This window comes from Phoxinus phoxinus, assembly GCF_949152265.1.
Source record: "Phoxinus phoxinus genome assembly, chromosome: 17".
In the NCBI taxonomy this organism is placed as follows: Eukaryota; Metazoa; Chordata; class Actinopteri; order Cypriniformes; family Leuciscidae; genus Phoxinus; species Phoxinus phoxinus.
The window spans coordinates 9,292,426-9,309,970 of record NC_136892.1 but is presented as its reverse complement, the minus strand read 5'-3'; the positions used below and the strand labels follow the sequence as shown (position 1 = coordinate 9,309,970).

Sequence of the window (17,545 nt, the reverse complement as noted above, 5' to 3'; positions counted from 1 at the left end):
ATGATCTATGGACAAAGCCGCACAGAAGTACTGTCCCCGATTTTTCATATTCATCTCTGTTCAAAAGTTATGATGTCACAAAGTTAACGAGGATGACCCTAAATTGGTTCAGAGGCTGTAACTTGTAAACAATTAAAGTGAAAATTATAAAATTGGTGTCTATCGACTCCTTGCATCATGACGAATCCGTGGATATATAATTTGTACCATGTACCACATCATAAGTAATTAGCTACATTAGCATTAAGCTAGATTAGCATGGTAATCTTGTTAACTTGCTTTCGTGTGCTCATTCTTACACTGAAACCTCTCTGCAGCTTCCTAAACCAGCATCCTCCGAGTGGCGCAAGCTGCTAAACCATGTGCTATAAATCCCGAACCATTCTGGTCGTGGGTACAAATCCCTCTTGGGGTGACTTTGTCAAATTGTATATTATGTGATGTCTATTCCTGTGTTGTTCTAATGTTTTGCTCTTATGGCTCCGCACTGCTCTAGGTGATTAAATTGTTACTGTGCTGCTGTGCTTGCAGTACTTGCTGTGCTGCTGTACATGATGTGCTGGCTGTGCTATATGTGCGCCATGCTTGGTCTGCTTGCTGTGGCCTGCAGGGCATGGCCCTGTGTTGGCCATAATATTCTATCATTTTATATATAGCCTTATAGTCTATGGGAAACTGTAAATTATCTAATGATAGCAACATCATCTAAAAATCATTATTTATCCAAAATGATTGAAATTAATGATCACAAACGTTTAAATAATGACAGTGGGTCTAGTTATATGTGATAACAATGTATAGTGAGCAGTGAAATTACTATTGGTTTCCATTTGTGGTGACTGCTGACTGACATTAGGGATGAGATTAAATAGATCCTGGAATTTAGCCTGGTCTGGAGCAGGCTAGCTCCACAGAATAAATCTCCATGGTAATTTATACCATAACATATCCTCCTGCCCCCTATCCAGCTTTAGTGCAACCGGATTACGGATCAATTGAGCCAGGATCACCAAGATATCCTGGCTTAATCCCTTATCCTAGTTTTGTGCAACAGACCCCTGGGGCCTGTACCATGAAGGTAGCTGAACAAACTCGGGGTTACAGGATTAGTTTTGAGTTGACAAAACCAAACCGATGCAATCAGGCTTTATTGGTACCATGACGCAGCTCATCAACTTTCTCTGTCAACTCAGGCTTTGATCTTAAACTATGATTAATCCACGAGCGCGTGCACATACCAAAGTGACGTTGGCACCGAACAACCAATCGCGTTCAATATGGATAGAGCGAGAGCGATATATTTTTTCCGCGGAGGAGCAAGAGATAATCATTCAGAATTACGATTAATTTAAATATGTATTACAAGCTCGAAACAATACGGTCTCTGCTGCCAAAGCAAGAGAAGACTGTTGGAGAAAGATTGCTGATTGCGTTAATGTGTAAGATAAACAACTAGGCTACGTTCTATATTAATGTAAAATTATGTATATAGGCCTATGTAGGCTATGAATGTATGTGTGTGTGAAATATAGCCTATATTTTTATAATATATAAAAATGTGCATGTATATATACTAATAAAGAAAACGTGCTTGACAGCAGATAAAGACAAAATATAAAAATATAATTCAAAGTAGTAAGTACTTACACATAACCTTTTATTATTTTTTGTAAACATTTGATCACAAACACTTCTAGTTCTAGAAAAAAGAGTGAAATTCAGAAAACCAGTGGAGGGCCACTCCTCCAGAATACACTGAGTTGGCTCTGATTATGGATGGGATTACAGGTGCTGTACAATCTGACCCTGGTGCTGGCTCCTCTAAGCAAGTAACACTGGGTACGTGTGCGATACATTACTATTTTAAGTTTTAGATATGGCTGACTGTATGTTCTGCAGTCGAGGGAAATGCAGTGTCCCTGTTGAAGCCAGCACACACACACACACACAGTCTCGCACACAGAGGTCAGAATGCAGCAGACAGAACACCAGAAACATAACCTGCTCTATAACAGTTATGCTTTATATTGGCTTACTTTTATTTATTAGGGTGTAGGAAATGATGAAGACACTCTGTCTGTGTTCTGAGACAGTTGCTGAGGTGAATGCACTGGGCTTTTTATTAAGGCAAACATTTGAATGTGGCATAAAACAGGGACTGGCCCGGCCCCTTACACATCTCTTTTATTGTAGGATTTTTCACAACCTGTCCCAGAAACTGAAGCCTCTACCTCAACAGGCTTCAGAAGAAATGTAAACAAGTTAAGGATTTAAAACCATTGACATAAATTACAGGTGTTTGTCAAGGAACTTTTTGTGAGTTGATTAGCCTCCAGAAAACTTGTAATGATCGTGGTGGAAACTTGTAAACTTGTTTGTGGTGGAATTATGTTTCAGGCGGACACAGACTCAGTCAGGGCCCTTTACAAACGGAGCCTATGGAGCTAGACTGCACACTAAAGGAGCCTATAGAGACTGCACACTAAAGGAGCCTGACTGAGCTGAGGAGGCTCCACGTTTAAAAAATAAATAAATTGGAGATCAAACAGCTGGATTAAACTGATCTCAGTATGTGAACTTATTTAACCAAGTAACACTTTAGCATGAATATTTATTAATGCAACTTTATCTTGTCTCTTTCTCCCCCCATCCCACAAAACCAATAAAACAGTTTGAGACCTATCTGCAGTTTCAATGTGCTTTTATTACCGGTAAGTGTAATATTGTATGGTGAGTGCATCTACACCTGCACCAGCTGGGTGGTCAAGTGGCCCTGTCTGAGGGTCATGATGGTTATTTTGTAGGTTGCAAAGTAACAGTGTTTTGTACTGTACCAAATTTAACTTGCTTTCCTCAAAGTGCTGACACAACACAGACTCACAGAAAGTAGATCATTGGTATATCTGTTAATGTTACAATTAATTTAAAGATTCATCTCACAGAAAATAATAATTTTACATGTTCACATCATCTCTACCTGAACATTAAGGGTGAAAGGACTTTCTATTAACATAATCTGCCTAATGTTCTAGAGAAGTGGAGATTGCAACATGTGTGCAGCCTATTGCTCCAATGACTCTAGGGAATTCATAGATTAACCGAATAATAATAATACAAATATTTAAAATAATTCTTAACATGTACTGTAGTACATTTGTGAAATTAGCTTTTTGAAAAAAATAATAATAATTGTTCATGTGATGTCACTCTATATACTGTATCTTACCCACAATTTTATAAAAGCCCTCTTTTATGGACATGGTCGATATATGTCCGGGGAACATTATTAATGAAACTATTACTCCTGCCGAGTACACATATGTGCCACTTGCAAAAAAACGCAACACAATACCATTTGCCGTACAGTAATGAATTCGACGTGTTAAATTCTTTATGTGCGGCTCAAGAAGTTTGCAAAGATAAGATATTCCTTCCGCAGAAAAACTGTATCTGTCATACAAACTATCAGGAAAGGCAAGGGGATTTTGTCCGGCTAAAAACTCTTTCTCTACGATGTCCTCGTCTAACAATTTGTGCGGAGATGTCCACAGGATTTGGAAGAAAATGTAAAGCCATTGCAACAGACACTGGGAATTAGTTATGTCACCTATATGTTTCTTTGCTCACAGCTGATTGGTCAAACTTCAGTCTGAGATCTCGAATCCAGAACTTAACCTGCCCCGGAGCAGGTTAGCCGTGCAGCGTAAGATACCATGGCAACGAACACCGATTAAAGCCAAGCTGCTTTCATAGTACCTAAAACCCAGGGTTGGCGGAAACTAAGCTGAAACATAGCTGGCTAGCCACCTAAACCGGCTTCATGGTACAGGCCCCTGGATGACGACGAATTGGATTACGCTTTAATAAATCATTACCATCACACTGCTTTTGGATCTACCTATTTTCCTGTGTGCCCCGTGACAATTTACTAGCTAGGGATCCACCGAAATGAAAATTCTTGGCCGAAGGCTGAATACCGAAACACGTTTTTTTGCATTTTTTGTCATTTAATTTGACAATTTTTCCACCATTGCATAAATTAAAGTCAAAATGTGCTTTTTACTATTTTGTCTTGCTTTAAAAAAAAAAAAATCAATTACAAAACTACAATTTAAAAATATTTATTTAACATTGAACATTTAAAGATATTTATTTAACATTGAACATTTAAAAATATTTATTTAACAATGAACATTTAAAAATATTTATTTAACAATGAACATTTAAAAAATATTTATTTAACAATGAACATGTTGTTTACATTCCAGCAGACATTACTCCAGTAGGGGTTCAGCGAAAAATCGGCAGCTGGCAGCAGGAAGTAGCTGCCGTTGACTGCCGGAAGCCCTACCAAATTAGGAGAGACCTGCCATTTTGTGTCAGCCAATCAGTATCGTCCAACTTAGCAGCAACCAATCACATGTAGCTGGAAGTCAAGCAACAGCAGTCAATGGTGGCGCCGGCGATAGTAGTAAAACCACACTAGAAACATGGTGAATCATGTTAAACCATGCTAGAACATTTTAAAACTTTTGCAAGCCAACTTAAAAAAATTCTACGAACTTTACCATCTAGTTCAGGATTGTTGTCGGTCATTCTGATGTCAGAACAACAAATAGGCAACAAGCCTGTTTCAAAAGTTACAGCTGCTTTATTCAACAAAGACAAGAATGTATAAGTACTGCAAATGTAAAACTGTTCTTAAATGATAGCAAAACATGGTTTTAAATAAAGGTCATTGATGAGACAATGTTCTTTTTTTCTTTTAGACATGACTTTCATTATTTAAGTTTAAATAATGTTTATGTATATTTAATAAATATACAATATTATTACATAGGCATTTATTTCTGTATTGTATATATTTCACTATTTAACAAACATGTACACTCATTCATAAATTATATTTATACACGTACAAATTGATAATTTATATATTATATTTATAATATATATTACATTATACAATTATACAAAAAGCAACTGTAACAAATTATTTAGCATTTGTTGCTTCAAAGAAAAATAATGCCTTTTTGAATTCACCTTAGGACTACAATAAAACGAGGTTGATCACGAATTACGAGTTTCGTCAACAGTTCATGTTTAGATAAGGCCAGATTGTTGACAATCACACACACTACACTGCTCAAACATCCAAAACTACAAACCAGTTGAAACAACTGGATCAAACACTTCAATTTATTTTTTTTTATGAAAAAACTTTAAATACATTAGCTACAATATTTATAATTTAATTAAGATATAGGGCCTATTTGGACACATTGAGGGATTTATCCTGAAAGGAATTGTGCATTTGCCTGTTATCGGGATTTAAGTTTAATGTTTATGTATTTAATACATTCATTAATACATTCATAATACACTCATTCCTTTCTGTATGTATATTTTTCATTGCTTAACAAACATGTACACTCATTCATTTATACACGTACAAATTCATAATTTCAAGTTTTTTTTTTTTTATTATGTCTATGATCGTTACTTGATTTATATTGGATAAACCTGTTTTAATCAAATAATATAAAATAATTATTAATAGAAGTATTTTATTTAATTAAGTACTAACATTTTATATTGATATAATAACTTATTTGCCTGGCTAAAAGCGGAGTCCACCCCCGACTTCCGGTTATTAGCGGCAGCTGACGTCAGGTTTTATTGGCAGGTACTGTCAGCTGCCAGTGGCAGCTACTTCCTGCTGCCAGCTGCCGATTTTTCGCTGAAAAAACCCCCTCTCCATTATACCAACAAAGCACAACATAACTTATAAATATATATAAAAATAAATAAATTGTTAAACTAATAATATTTTTATTTGACCATGAAATGGGCTTCATTTCTCATGACACCGGCTACAATGTTCTCAAGACGCATTACTTTTTGTTTATTAACGAACCTTAATGTACCTTTAATTAACTCAGTTTATCAGACTGTAAGAACTGTGATTTTATTTTTATTGGAGAAATCTAAATCTGGCAACTTTGATTTGCTTGGACAGAACTGGAGTTTTTAACGTAAATCTTCACATCTCTTAACTAACTCTGACATTTTGCATTATAATAATACTTGCCATCTAACTTTAAAATGAAGTCAAAGTTTATATTAAAGTCAACATCAGTAGCACGCTACAGTTGAAGGAGTTCAGAAGGTAAATATACAATTGCAAACTCTTTAGCAGATATTTAAAGTTTCAATCTTTATCCGAAATCAAACATTTTTGGGAAGATAACTAGAGTTTGTATATTCTCAAGTTCAACCAAGATACAGATCTTATATTGGTTGTCTTGTATCTATCTATCTATGAGGCGGCTTCCGTCCGGGGTTTGTTGCCGTGTTTCTTGGAGAGCGGTTGTTGACACTTTGAGTGGCGGCGTATGGCGGCCAAGTCAAATAAGTCAAAGAATACGTATAATACGAGGAATCAAGGAAATCGAACCGGGAATGGATCAGAGACTCTAAGAATGGGAGAAACAGGTGAAGAGGAGGCTGATATGGAGGTAGGATGGGATATGGCCAGAACAGGAAAGAAGGTTAACAAAAAGAGGAAAAAAGGTAAAGAGGAAATATCAGAAAGCAGTTCAGTAGCTAGTGAGGAAGAGGGGGATGAGGGAAATAATGTCAAGAGGGAATTTAGGATAATACTGAAGTTTAAAGGAGAGGTAGGAGTTTTAGGAGTTAATCCATTGACGTTGACGCATGAACTGAAAAAGCTGGTAGGAGAGATAGCCTTTGCAAAGGTGCTACAAGATGGAGCTTTAATGATTGCATGTAGAAATGAAGAACAAAAAAATAAAGCCATGAAATTAAAGACAATTGGGAAAAAGATAGTAATGAGTTACAAGATTGTAGGACAAGAGTCATGGGTGTACGGAGTAATAAATGGAATTCCGTTAGGAGTTACGATGGAGGAATTAAAAGATAATCTAGAGGGGGCAAAGGTCATAGAAGCAGTCCGACTTCAAATGAGCAGAGAAGGTAGAAGAATGGATAGCTTGTCAGTACGTCTAAAATTGGAGGGAAAAGTAGTACCAGATCGGATTAAATTGGGTTATATCAGTTACCCGATAAGGCAGTATATGGCCCCTCCTTTGAGGTGTTATAATTGTCAACGTTATGGCCATACTGCGTTAGTGTGTAAGGCTAAAATGAGGTGTGCGCGTTGTGGAGGAGAGCATGAATTTGGGAAGTGTGGAGAGGGAGTTGGATTGAAGTGTTGAAACTGTGGAGGTAATCATAATGCGGCATATGGAGGTTGTGAGGTGAGGAAAAAGGCTGTGGAAGTACAACAGGAAAAGTCAAAGAATAACGGGACATATGCTGAAGCTGTGAAAGCGGTAAATGACAGGTATAGACAAAGTGGTACTGAAAGAGTGGAGTATGGGAAAATAAATGAAGGTACAGGAAGAGTGGATGAAGGTAGAATACCAGAAGATGCAATGATAGTAACTAAGAGAAATTTTGTGCTCTTTATGGTGGAAGTAATTAATTGTACAGCGCAAACAGAAAGGAGAACAGAAAAGTTACAAATAATAGTAAAGGCGGCAGAGAGATTTCTAGATATAAAGGGATTGAAATGTGAAGACATAATGAAAAATCTTACAGAATTTCAGTCAAGTCAGGAATTAGGGGTAGGCTAGTATGTTAGTTCTATTACAATGGAATGCTAGGAGCCTGTGTGCTAATGGACAAGAATTTAAAGGGTATATAAACCAAATGAAAGATAAACCAGATGTGATATGTATTCAAGAGTCATGGTTGAATCCTAGATTAGAATTTGTTTTAAAAGGATACATAAGTGTGAGAAGAGATCGGGAAGAAGGAAAAGGAGGAGGATGTGTCAGTTTTGTAAAAGAGGGAATACCATATAGAGTTTTGGAGAAAGGGGAAACGATGGAATATATAGTAGTAGAAATATGGGTTGGAAATAAGAATTATGTTATAATAAATTTTTATAATCCGTGTAAAAAAATAACACAAGAAAGTATGGGAGCTATAAAAGGATTAAGAGAAAATAGAGTAATATGGTGTGGGGATTTTAATGCCCATAATACTTTATGGGGAGGTTTAGTGACAGATACAAATGGTATGGTCATTGAAGAGGTGATGGAAAAGGAAAATTTAGTTTGTATAAATGATGGAACAAAAACTCGTATGGATGTAAATTTAGGGAGGGAATCAGCAATTGATCTAACTATTGTTTCTAATGAATTAGGGGGAATAATAAATTGGGAGGTATTAAATTGTACAGTGGGTAGTGATCATTTTCCAATATTAAGTACAATTGTAAATAATGAGATAAGGAAGATAAAGAAAGTAAATACAGGAAAGTGGAAATATGAGAAAGCAGATTGGGAAAAATTTGAAAGAATATGTGAGGAAGGATTGGAAATGATCAAGATGAATGAAAGAATAATAATTGAAAGAGTATATACAGAAATAATATCAGTGATACAGAGTGCTGCTAGAGAATGCATTCCGAAAAACAAAGGAAAGAGGGAGGGGAAAATAGTTCCATGGTGGAATGAGGAGTGTGCAATAGCAGTTAAGAGGAAAAGGAAAGCATTTAAAATTTTAAGGAAAACCCACAATTGGGAAAACATGATAATATATAAAAAGGCACAAGCAGAAACTAGAAGAACAATAAGGGAAGTGAAGAAAGAATATTGGAGATCATATTGTGAAGAAATTGGGAAAAATACTCCAATTGGGGAAGTATGGAGTATGATTAAAAAGATGAGTGGCATTAGAAGAGAATATGAGTATCCTGTGTTAAGTAGTGGGGAAGAAATAGCAATAAGTGATGAGGAGAAAGCAGAAATGTTTAGGAAAGAATTCTCAAAAATAAATAGTTCAAATAATTTGATGATGGAATGTAAGGAAATGAGGGAGAAGTTATTAAAAGAACATCTATTTATTTTAGAGAAAAAAAGAGGAACAAATAGTACTCTAGATGTGCCTTTTTCATATTCAGAATTAAAGAGGGCATTAAAAAATACAAAAGCGTCAACTCCAGGACAGGATGGAATTAGCTATATAATGTTAAAAAAGTTAAGTGAAGAATCTCTTAAAGTCATTCTAGAGTTTTACAACAGGGTATGGGAAGAAGGGACGTTACCTAAGAATTGGAAAGAAGCTGTAATAATTCCTATTAGAAAACCAGGTAAAGATCCAAATATTCCACTAAACTACAGACCGATAGCGTTAACAGCACATTTAGGTAAAGTAATGGAAAAAATGATTACAGATCGTTTAATGTATCATATGGAGAAGAATAATTGTTTTTCCCCATATCAAAATGGTTTTAGACAGGGAAAAAGTACAATGGACTCAATTATTAATTTGGAGTCAGATATAAGGAAAGCTTTGATGAATAAAGAAACTCTAATAGCAGTTTTTTTTGACATAGAAAAAGCATATGATATGCTATGGAAGGAAGGTTTATTGATCAAATTAGATCAAATTGGAATAGATGGAAAATTATATAATTGGATTAAAGAGTTCTTAATAGAAAGAAATATTAAAGTAAAGATTGGGGAATATATATCAAGGAAAGGAATAATTGAGAATGGAACTCCGCAGGGTAGTGTTATAAGTCCTTTGTTGTTTATTATTATGATAAATGATGTATTTGCAACAATAGATAAGAATATAAATAAATCATTGTTCGCGGATGATGGAGCGCTGTGGTTTAGAGGTAGGAATGTAGAGTATATTGTTAATAAAATGCAATCAGTGTTAAAAAGTGTTGAGAAATGGTCTTATAAATGGGGTTTTAAATTCTCAGTGGAGAAAACTAAATATATATTTTTTACAAATAAAAGGGCAAGTATTGATTTAAAGATGAAGTTATATAATAAAGAAATAGAACAAGTTAAAGACATAAGATTTTTAGGTATGTGGTTTGATGCTAAAGCTACATGGAGTGTACATATAAACAAGATGGAGGGAAAGTGTAAGAAGATCTTAAACGTGATGAGGTGTATTTCAGGACGAGAATGGGGAGCTGACAGAGTGGCATTAAAAACAATTTATTCAACAATGATAAGAGCAATATTAGATTATGGTTGTATTGCATACGGAACAGCAGCTAAGTCACAGTTAAGAAAGTTAGAGCGAATTCAATCACAAGCGTTGAGAATATGTTGTGGAGCTTATCCTTCCTCTCCTGTTTCAGCTTTACAGGTGGAGATGGGGGAGATGCCAATTCACTTAAGAAGGAAGCAATTGACACTGGCATACTGGGTTAATCTAAAAGGGCAGAAGGATAGTCATCCAACAAAAGGTATACTTGAAACATGTTGGGAACATGGGAAAGGGAAAGTTAACAGTTTTGGTTGGATTATTAAGGATTTAGTTCAGGATATGAAATTAAATGAGTACAGTATTATTCCAGTAGTAATATTACCAACAATACCATTATGGATATTACCTCAACCTAATGTAGATCTATTCTTATTGGAATCAAGGCAAGATAAAAATCGGAGGATGTTGGAGGCAGAGATGACAAAAGAGTATATTGGGAGTAAGTATGAACAGTATGTACATGTTTTTACAGATGCGTCTAAGGATCCACAACACTGTAAATTCGAATAAGTTCAGTTTACTTAAAAAAAGTTTGGAAACCGATTGCCTTATTTTTGCAAAGCAAACTTAAAGGAAAAACTGAAGTTAAGTTAATAATCAGCTAAAAGTAAAGAAAGCAAACTCTTCCCAAGTAAACTAAGTAGTAAATATCAATTTAGTTTAATATCAATTCTAGTTAACATACTCTATAATATTTACTAATCTTACTTACGATTTAATAGTAAGATTACTTGAGTAATTCCATTTAACTAACAGTGTTATAATGCGTTCTGCAAACATCTTAAATACTATTATTCTCAACATGGTTTTAATCTGCCTTTTTAAGTTATGAAGACTCAAAAAAATATGTGCAATCGGTTTCCACATTTTCTTCAAGTAAAGTGAACGTATTTTTAGTAGTTAAACTAGCATGGAATGCACTTAACACAAGTGTGAAATTCTCAACTGTTTAATTTCTCAACAGTAAATTTAAGACCATCACAATACAAATATGCTTTAAAACATCAGTTTTCTTTTTAAACACTCTTTACCCTCTTGGCTAGCAGCATTCTGATATCATGACATTTTCAAAACATGGACTGTATGCAAACAAAACAGCATAAAATAGGCCTTACAACCCCTGAAATACAGACCTTTTCTGAATAGGCTTTTACAAAATTTAAATACAAACATTTTCTACCTTGACACAGCATGTGGCTTTGGAAAGGTTTAAAAAACACAGAAGCCACTTGAAATTAGTGCAAATGAATATGCCAATATGCTAACTTAAACACGGCAGCAGACATCCAAAGCAGTAAGGAGACAAGTTTAGCTTACAAGCTGATTTTTAAGGGTTTGGAGTTTGGGTTTGAGATTCTTACCTCGCAAAGACATAAATACCCGTTGAATGAAATCAAATGTGTTCCTCATTGTCTTTGGGTAGTTTAGAGCATATATCAAAGCAAAAAGGAAAAATACAGCATGTGGCAAATTTGGGACATCATCCACAACAATTGTTCCCTCCAGAACGATTGCCCTTAGTGCGTCCATGTTGAGGGTATTTGGACGTTTGGCAGGCATACCTTCAGGTTAAAATTGTGAGCAGGCCAACATCTACTTCACTGAAATCTGCATCTACATCCACATCCTAAGTAGAGAAGAACAAATTAGAATTGTTTCACAAGAGACATATAGTATCTAATGCAAAACTACAAAAACCCAGGATTCATTGTTCCTAACATGAGCTATACTCTCATGGAACAAAACAAAACGGCAATTTAAAGGGATGGTCCGGAGTAAAATTAACCTAGATTCACCCTTTGCACCATGACATAGAGCCAAACACCCCCCCCCCCCTCCCCCCCCAGAAGCCTTTTTCCCCTTGGTTGAACATTATTAAAATTATAGCTTATTTAGTGATATCAGTCGTATGGCATAGAGCAGGCGCTAATGGCTTTATGTATCTCGTAAATGACCCCACTAATAATGCCCAGAACCACACTTCTACAATAGTACTAATAGGTTCTGTTCTGGAATTGTAAAGTTTGTAAGTACATCAGGAGTTTATTCAAATGTGTTTGGCTTGATGTCATGGTGCAAATTACCCTAGGTTGATCTAACTCTGAACCATCCCTTTAAGAAAGCAGAAACATCACTAACATTACTTACAAAGCACGTCCTGAAAAATTCCTCTGGGTCATCCCCCAAGAGGACTGGAAGTCCCTGAAGTACTGCAGTGCGAACAAATGTTACATCAGATGGCTATGAAAAAGTAGAGACAGGTAGACAAGTTATCGGCCGAGGGTAACAATCATATGCAGATTATGATTCAAAGATAGCATCATAAAATAATACCTTTGAATTAACTTGTTGCAAAATTTCATCAAGTATTCTTCCCTGGTTTCCTCCTTTTTTCCGGAAAATTTCAAACAAACGTGTAGAATGTGTGTCCAACGCAGCGTAGAACTGAGATCTCAGATTTTTCCCAGATATGCGATTGAATTCTGCTGAGATCTAAGCACAAACATAGAGTGGTTGTTAACATTCAAACACACAATTCATAAAAAACAGTTTTTTGAAGAGGAAAAGAAAACAAACCTGGCTTTCCATGAAAAGTGCTGGCCACTTCTTCAAAATCTCACAGACAGGAGGTTCAGAGTGGATGATTTCTTTCCATCTCAAAGCAAATGTGCTGTCCATCTTCTTGCCAATCAGGCTCATGTTTGAGGGCCTCTTTTTCATTTCTTCTACAAATTCTATTCTTGTGCATTCTTGACTTTCTTCATCTTCCCCATTCGGAAAGTTTGGCAAGAAATTTAATTCAAATCGCCTGGGTTGGACACATGCAAAGCAGTTGGTCAATGAGTTAAATGGAAACATCACATGCATTAGCCTAGTTATTATTTGAAAACTAAGACTGTTAAAGTTTTCATGGTGACAGTGCATCATCCCTGTCAAATTGAAAAATAAAATGCAATTGGCGCTTTCACGTTTCATTTTCACTACAATCTCGAGGCAAGACTGCCAAAATTAAAATGAAAAGGCAAACATGAAAAAGAAAATAGTTTTTTTACAAAGCTTTTTATTAACGCTAACAAAATAAGTGAGTTACAAAAGTTACAAAAAGCTTTGTAAAAACTATTTGCAGTTTCTTTTTCACGTTGCCTTTTCATTTTAATATTGGCTGTCTTGCCTGAGATTGTAGAGAAAATAAAATGTGATATAACCAATTGCAGTTTATTTTTCAATTTGACCGAGATGATGCATTGTCACTGTGAAAATTAAATAATTGTATTTCATTCTATCTCATATATTAATGCACATTCACAAAAGCAGTTTTGAAAATGTGCATTGTTTCAAAACTAGCATCACATTAACTATTCAAAAAAGCAATAAATGCCCCCAGTGTTGGCATTTATGTAGAAATTAGTTGCCTTGACTTTGAAAGCAGCAGTCCATAACTTTTGGGACTCTAGCAAATAATAAACAGAACTGCATGCATCTTGCGGAAGAACATTGCAGCCGGAACTACTTCTCTCATGTCTATGACGAGCCACTGGGCTACTCTGCAGCGGTTAACCCGACTGGCCTAAAATAGTCCGAATATAAACACTGATTATAGGTGCACTATAGTGATTCATGATAAGACAAAAACACGGTTTGGGAAATGTATTCATGATGTACTCGCTCAATATATAATTTCTGTAAAATACTCGCTAACAAACTCGATTGAAAAACACCTCACAATTTCCCTCTTATTTTGCCATAGTGATCATAATAAGCAGGCATAAGATTTTCGAATTAACCGGCTTGACTGGAGTTCGTCATTTATCGTTAGGTTTTTAACGTGCCCAGTCAAGTTAAAAATATGTCTTTTAAAGATTTAAAATAACTGATCTAAAGATGTAACGTTAGCGGTCTTTTCCATCCATTTGTACTTTGTTTGTATTGCGCGCTCTCTAGAGTGAATGCAGCCGTGTCTCTGAGCTGCCTATTCAAAATTGGCGCGTCCAGCTAACATTATCATAGTAGCTTACGTTATGCTGAGCGTCAACGAAAATCATACCATAACAAACACAACATTCAAACCGAGGTGACCCATAGAGCATCACAGTCCCGCCCACAGCCGGTGCCGGAAGTAAAAATTCAATACAATTTCTCCATAGACATTTGGGGTATAAGCCATAAAAACGTAACCATACATGGTAGACTTAAAACCAGCAACGGCTGTACTAACCGATTGTATATGCTCATATAAACGCCAAAAGTTCATGGGGCACTAACCTTGTTTTGAGATAAATGCCTTTTATTCGCGATGTCTTGGATAAGTACTTCATTACCCACAATCCTAAACAATCCCACAATCCCACAGTGATGCATCTGATTGGTGGAAATCGTGTAAACCCCGCGAAGGTCCGTGGAAAAAACAGAGCGTTGCCATGGAAGCAGGATTCTAACAGAAGAGACGGAACGGACTGTTTTCTTTAGCGGAAGCCATATAAATAGTTTTTAAATCAATACATTCCTTTTTTAATTAATATTTTGTGTCAAATTATTGATTTATTTGGTAGGTAGCCATGTAATATAGCGAGTTGGTTGTTATAGCGAATACAGGCTGATTCAAGACCCCTCCGCTTCGCGTCGGGCTCATAACGTTAATTAACGTTAGCCTTTCGGGAGTTGTATTCGCTATAACAACCGCCTCGCTTTACATTATCCCTTACTTATCGTTCACTTTAGATAGGCTACTGTAGCCTTCATATGGTATGAGTCATATCAAGCATTTTATGATGCCGCTGTCAAAACAATATTTAACCTAGGCATAACGTTACCTCTTCATGCATTTACTGAACATTTGTATAATAATTCATGGCAAGTTAATAAACTGAATATGATGGTCCAAGAGCAGACCATGCATCAGACCGGTGGCGTTGTGCACTTTCTGGTTTGCTGACCATCACTTTTTAATTTACACTCGTTGTGGATATTAAGAAAATACATTAAATGTTATTACAATTAAGAATGAACTATAACTTCATGAAAATGAGCATGGACCTCAACCTGTCCTGTCAGCAGAGTGTCCTGTGTCATAAAGGGCTTTGAAATAAACACACAAACTAACGTTACACACTGACTGAACACACATGTGTTGACGACTGAGACTGAGCGGTGATTTGCAGTCAGGTACAAAGCACTGCACCATGTTGCTAACGTTATCGTTAACCGCTTTCACACACGCACACAATATAAAATACACGATGATAAATATAAAATTCAATACACAATACCTATATAAAACACTAGTATTTTTATTTACACGATTACTATTGAAATAACTGCTATTAACTACACATTCACTATATAAAATTCACTCAAAAGGCTCTTTCGCGGTTTGCTTCAGTCGATTTCAGTGAGGCGCGGTGGTTTATGGGATGAGTAGTTCCTTCGCTCGGAAATGAAAATATGTACACAGTCTTGTACCTTTGCCTTTTTTTGGATTTTCTCTTCGTTTTTTCACTCGAAATGATATGTTGTATGCTTATGAGTTCAGCCGTAGCTGGTTATCCTCAGACATGCTCTAAAACTCTTTAGATACAGATTTTTCCAAAAGTCAATGGGAGAAATGAATGGGAAATTTACTTCCGGCACCAGAGCTCTCTCGGGCTGTGGGCGGGACTGTGATGCTCTATTTGACACGATCTGTAACGTTAACGTTAACTGTTAAACATTCGCGTCTGGATCAAGACCAATCATTAACGTTAGTTCAAATTACTTGCTAACCCTGCCCATCACTACAACAAATTAACGAATTAATAATAATTAATAGGCAACCAGGCAGCTGGATTAAAGATATAAAGGAGCAAATAACGTTAAGTTGTTTGAAGGGAAATTGCTTTAGCAGAGTGCTCAAACCGTGTTTGTGAAAGTTAATACATGAGCTAATATATTCAACAAAACAAGAACGCAACTAACAAAGTAGGCTACAGACATTTGAACAATTATTAAGACTAGCAAACAAACACAAATCTGAAAATGAGGTTTAAATTAAAAGAGTTTACCTTGAACTTGATGCTCCTCTCTGCAAAAGCTGCTGCATGTGCTTCTGTCTTGTGTGGAGTGGGGGAGGGGAAATTGTGGACCAGTACGCATGCGTAACAGCCCGTCTTAGACATTTTGAGTAATTTTACTTAAATTACGCTAGTTATGGGAGCTATATTTTCGAATATTTCAGCAACAATAGAAAATTTGTAGTAAACTCAACATTTTGGCTAAAATCAAGTAAACTTACTAGTATTTTTATAGTAAGGAATTCTATTTCATTTTACAGTGAAAAGGAACAGGTGGGGGTAGCGTACATAATACCCAGATTGAAAGTGGCGAGAGGGGAAAGAATATCAGATCATGTATCTGTGTTTACAGGAGAGTTAATAGCAATTATGGTAGCAATTAGTAAAATAAATGAAATGGGGCTAAGTAAAACTCTAATATGCTCAGATTCAAGTTCGGCCTTGATGTGCCTGGAAGCTCAGAAATCAGATACTAGACAAGATATTGTTTTGGAAATCCTACAGATATTGTTCATAATGCAACAGGAAAATAAGATAGTTCAGTTTTTATGGGTTCCGGCACATACTGGAGTAGCAGGAAATTAAGCAGCAGACAAGTTAGCAAAACAGGCTATGGCAAGGGAAACTTTAGATATGGAAATTAAATATAGCAAATTAGAAATCAAATCAATAATTAAAAGGGAGATAAATAATAATTGGCAAATGTACTGGGATAATGAGGAAAAGGGTAGACATTTACATTCAATACAACCAGTGGTAGGTAGAGGAAGGAAGTCAAGTGAAAGAAGGAAGGAAGACTGTATTATTTCTAGATTAAGATTGGGACATACAGGACTTAATTCAACAATGGAAATAATAGGGAAACATCATACAGGTTTGTGTGAATGGTGTGGAATAAGAGAAACAGTGGAGCATGTACTAATTAAGTGTAATAAATATTCAGAAGAAAGAAGTAAGCTAAGAGAAGAACTGAAGGTGGAAGGTAATCAGCAATTAACATTAAGGATAATTTTAAATTCAGTAGAAGGGGGTAGGTTAATAATAAAGTTTTTAAGGAGAACTAATTTGATCCAAAGAATATAGAAGGGTTATAAATGTATACAATATGTTTTACACAGTTAAAAATATTATACTACTATATATATATATATATTTATTTATTTATTTATTTATTTTGTAACAGCATCCCTCTTTGGAATGAGATGGACTTTTGCCGTAGATGGAGGAGCTGAACACGCAGCAACATTGAAAGCACGAGTCCTGATTGTTCTGGTAGTGGTGATCTAGTAGTGTTTCTTGTCTCTGATCTATTACCCACAGTAGATGGCGGTAATGCTCTTTTTAAGAATGCGAACCGCCAAATAAGCACAAAGAAGAAGAAGAAGAAGTATCTA

General features: G+C 35.8%; 2 protein-coding genes and 1 long non-coding RNA gene across 5 annotated transcripts in view; 1 reads left to right on the top strand and 2 right to left on the bottom strand.

Annotated features, from left to right (window-relative positions):
• LOC306984167 (uncharacterized protein) overlaps positions 1–17,545 on the bottom strand; it is a 292,265-nt gene that overhangs the window by 179,330 nt on the left and 95,390 nt on the right. The gene's annotated exons all lie outside the window — the stretch shown is intronic.
• LOC306984168 lies at positions 6,358–17,541 on the top strand. Of its 3 annotated transcripts, XR_013794499.1 has the most exons (4): positions 6,358–6,518; positions 10,196–10,303; positions 10,488–10,543; positions 17,335–17,541. It is a non-coding gene; the product is annotated as an uncharacterized lncRNA (long non-coding RNA). The 3 variants fall into 3 exon arrangements; XR_013794500.1 differs by having other exon boundaries at positions 10,196–10,543; XR_013794501.1 differs by having other exon boundaries at positions 6,358–10,303.
• Positions 10,596–16,273, bottom strand: LOC306984166 (uncharacterized protein). The gene is made up of 5 exons (XM_079585259.1): positions 16,143–16,273; positions 12,682–12,913; positions 12,439–12,597; positions 12,253–12,345; positions 10,596–11,731 (listed from the first exon to the last, which is right to left on the bottom strand). Exons 1-5 carry the CDS (start codon positions 16,178–16,180, stop codon positions 11,669–11,671), a joined length of 585 nt encoding a protein of 194 aa, XP_079441385.1. The 5' UTR covers positions 16,181–16,273; the 3' UTR covers positions 10,596–11,668.

What these genes read in the sequence shown, in the direction of transcription:
- LOC306984166 (XM_079585259.1), bottom strand. Translation starts at nt 16,180, where the DNA reads ATGCAGCAGCTTTTGCAGAGAGGAGCATCAAGTTCAAG. An exon ending in CACTTTTCATGGAAAGCCAG is followed by an intron (nt 12,598 to 12,681) that starts GTTTGTTTTCTT and finishes GTTTGTGCTTAG; the next exon opens with ATCTCAGCAGAATTCAATCG. An exon ending in AATTTTTCAGGACGTGCTTT is followed by an intron (nt 11,732 to 12,252) that starts GTAAGTAATGTT and finishes TTCTCTACTTAG; the next exon opens with GATGTGGATGTAGATGCAGA.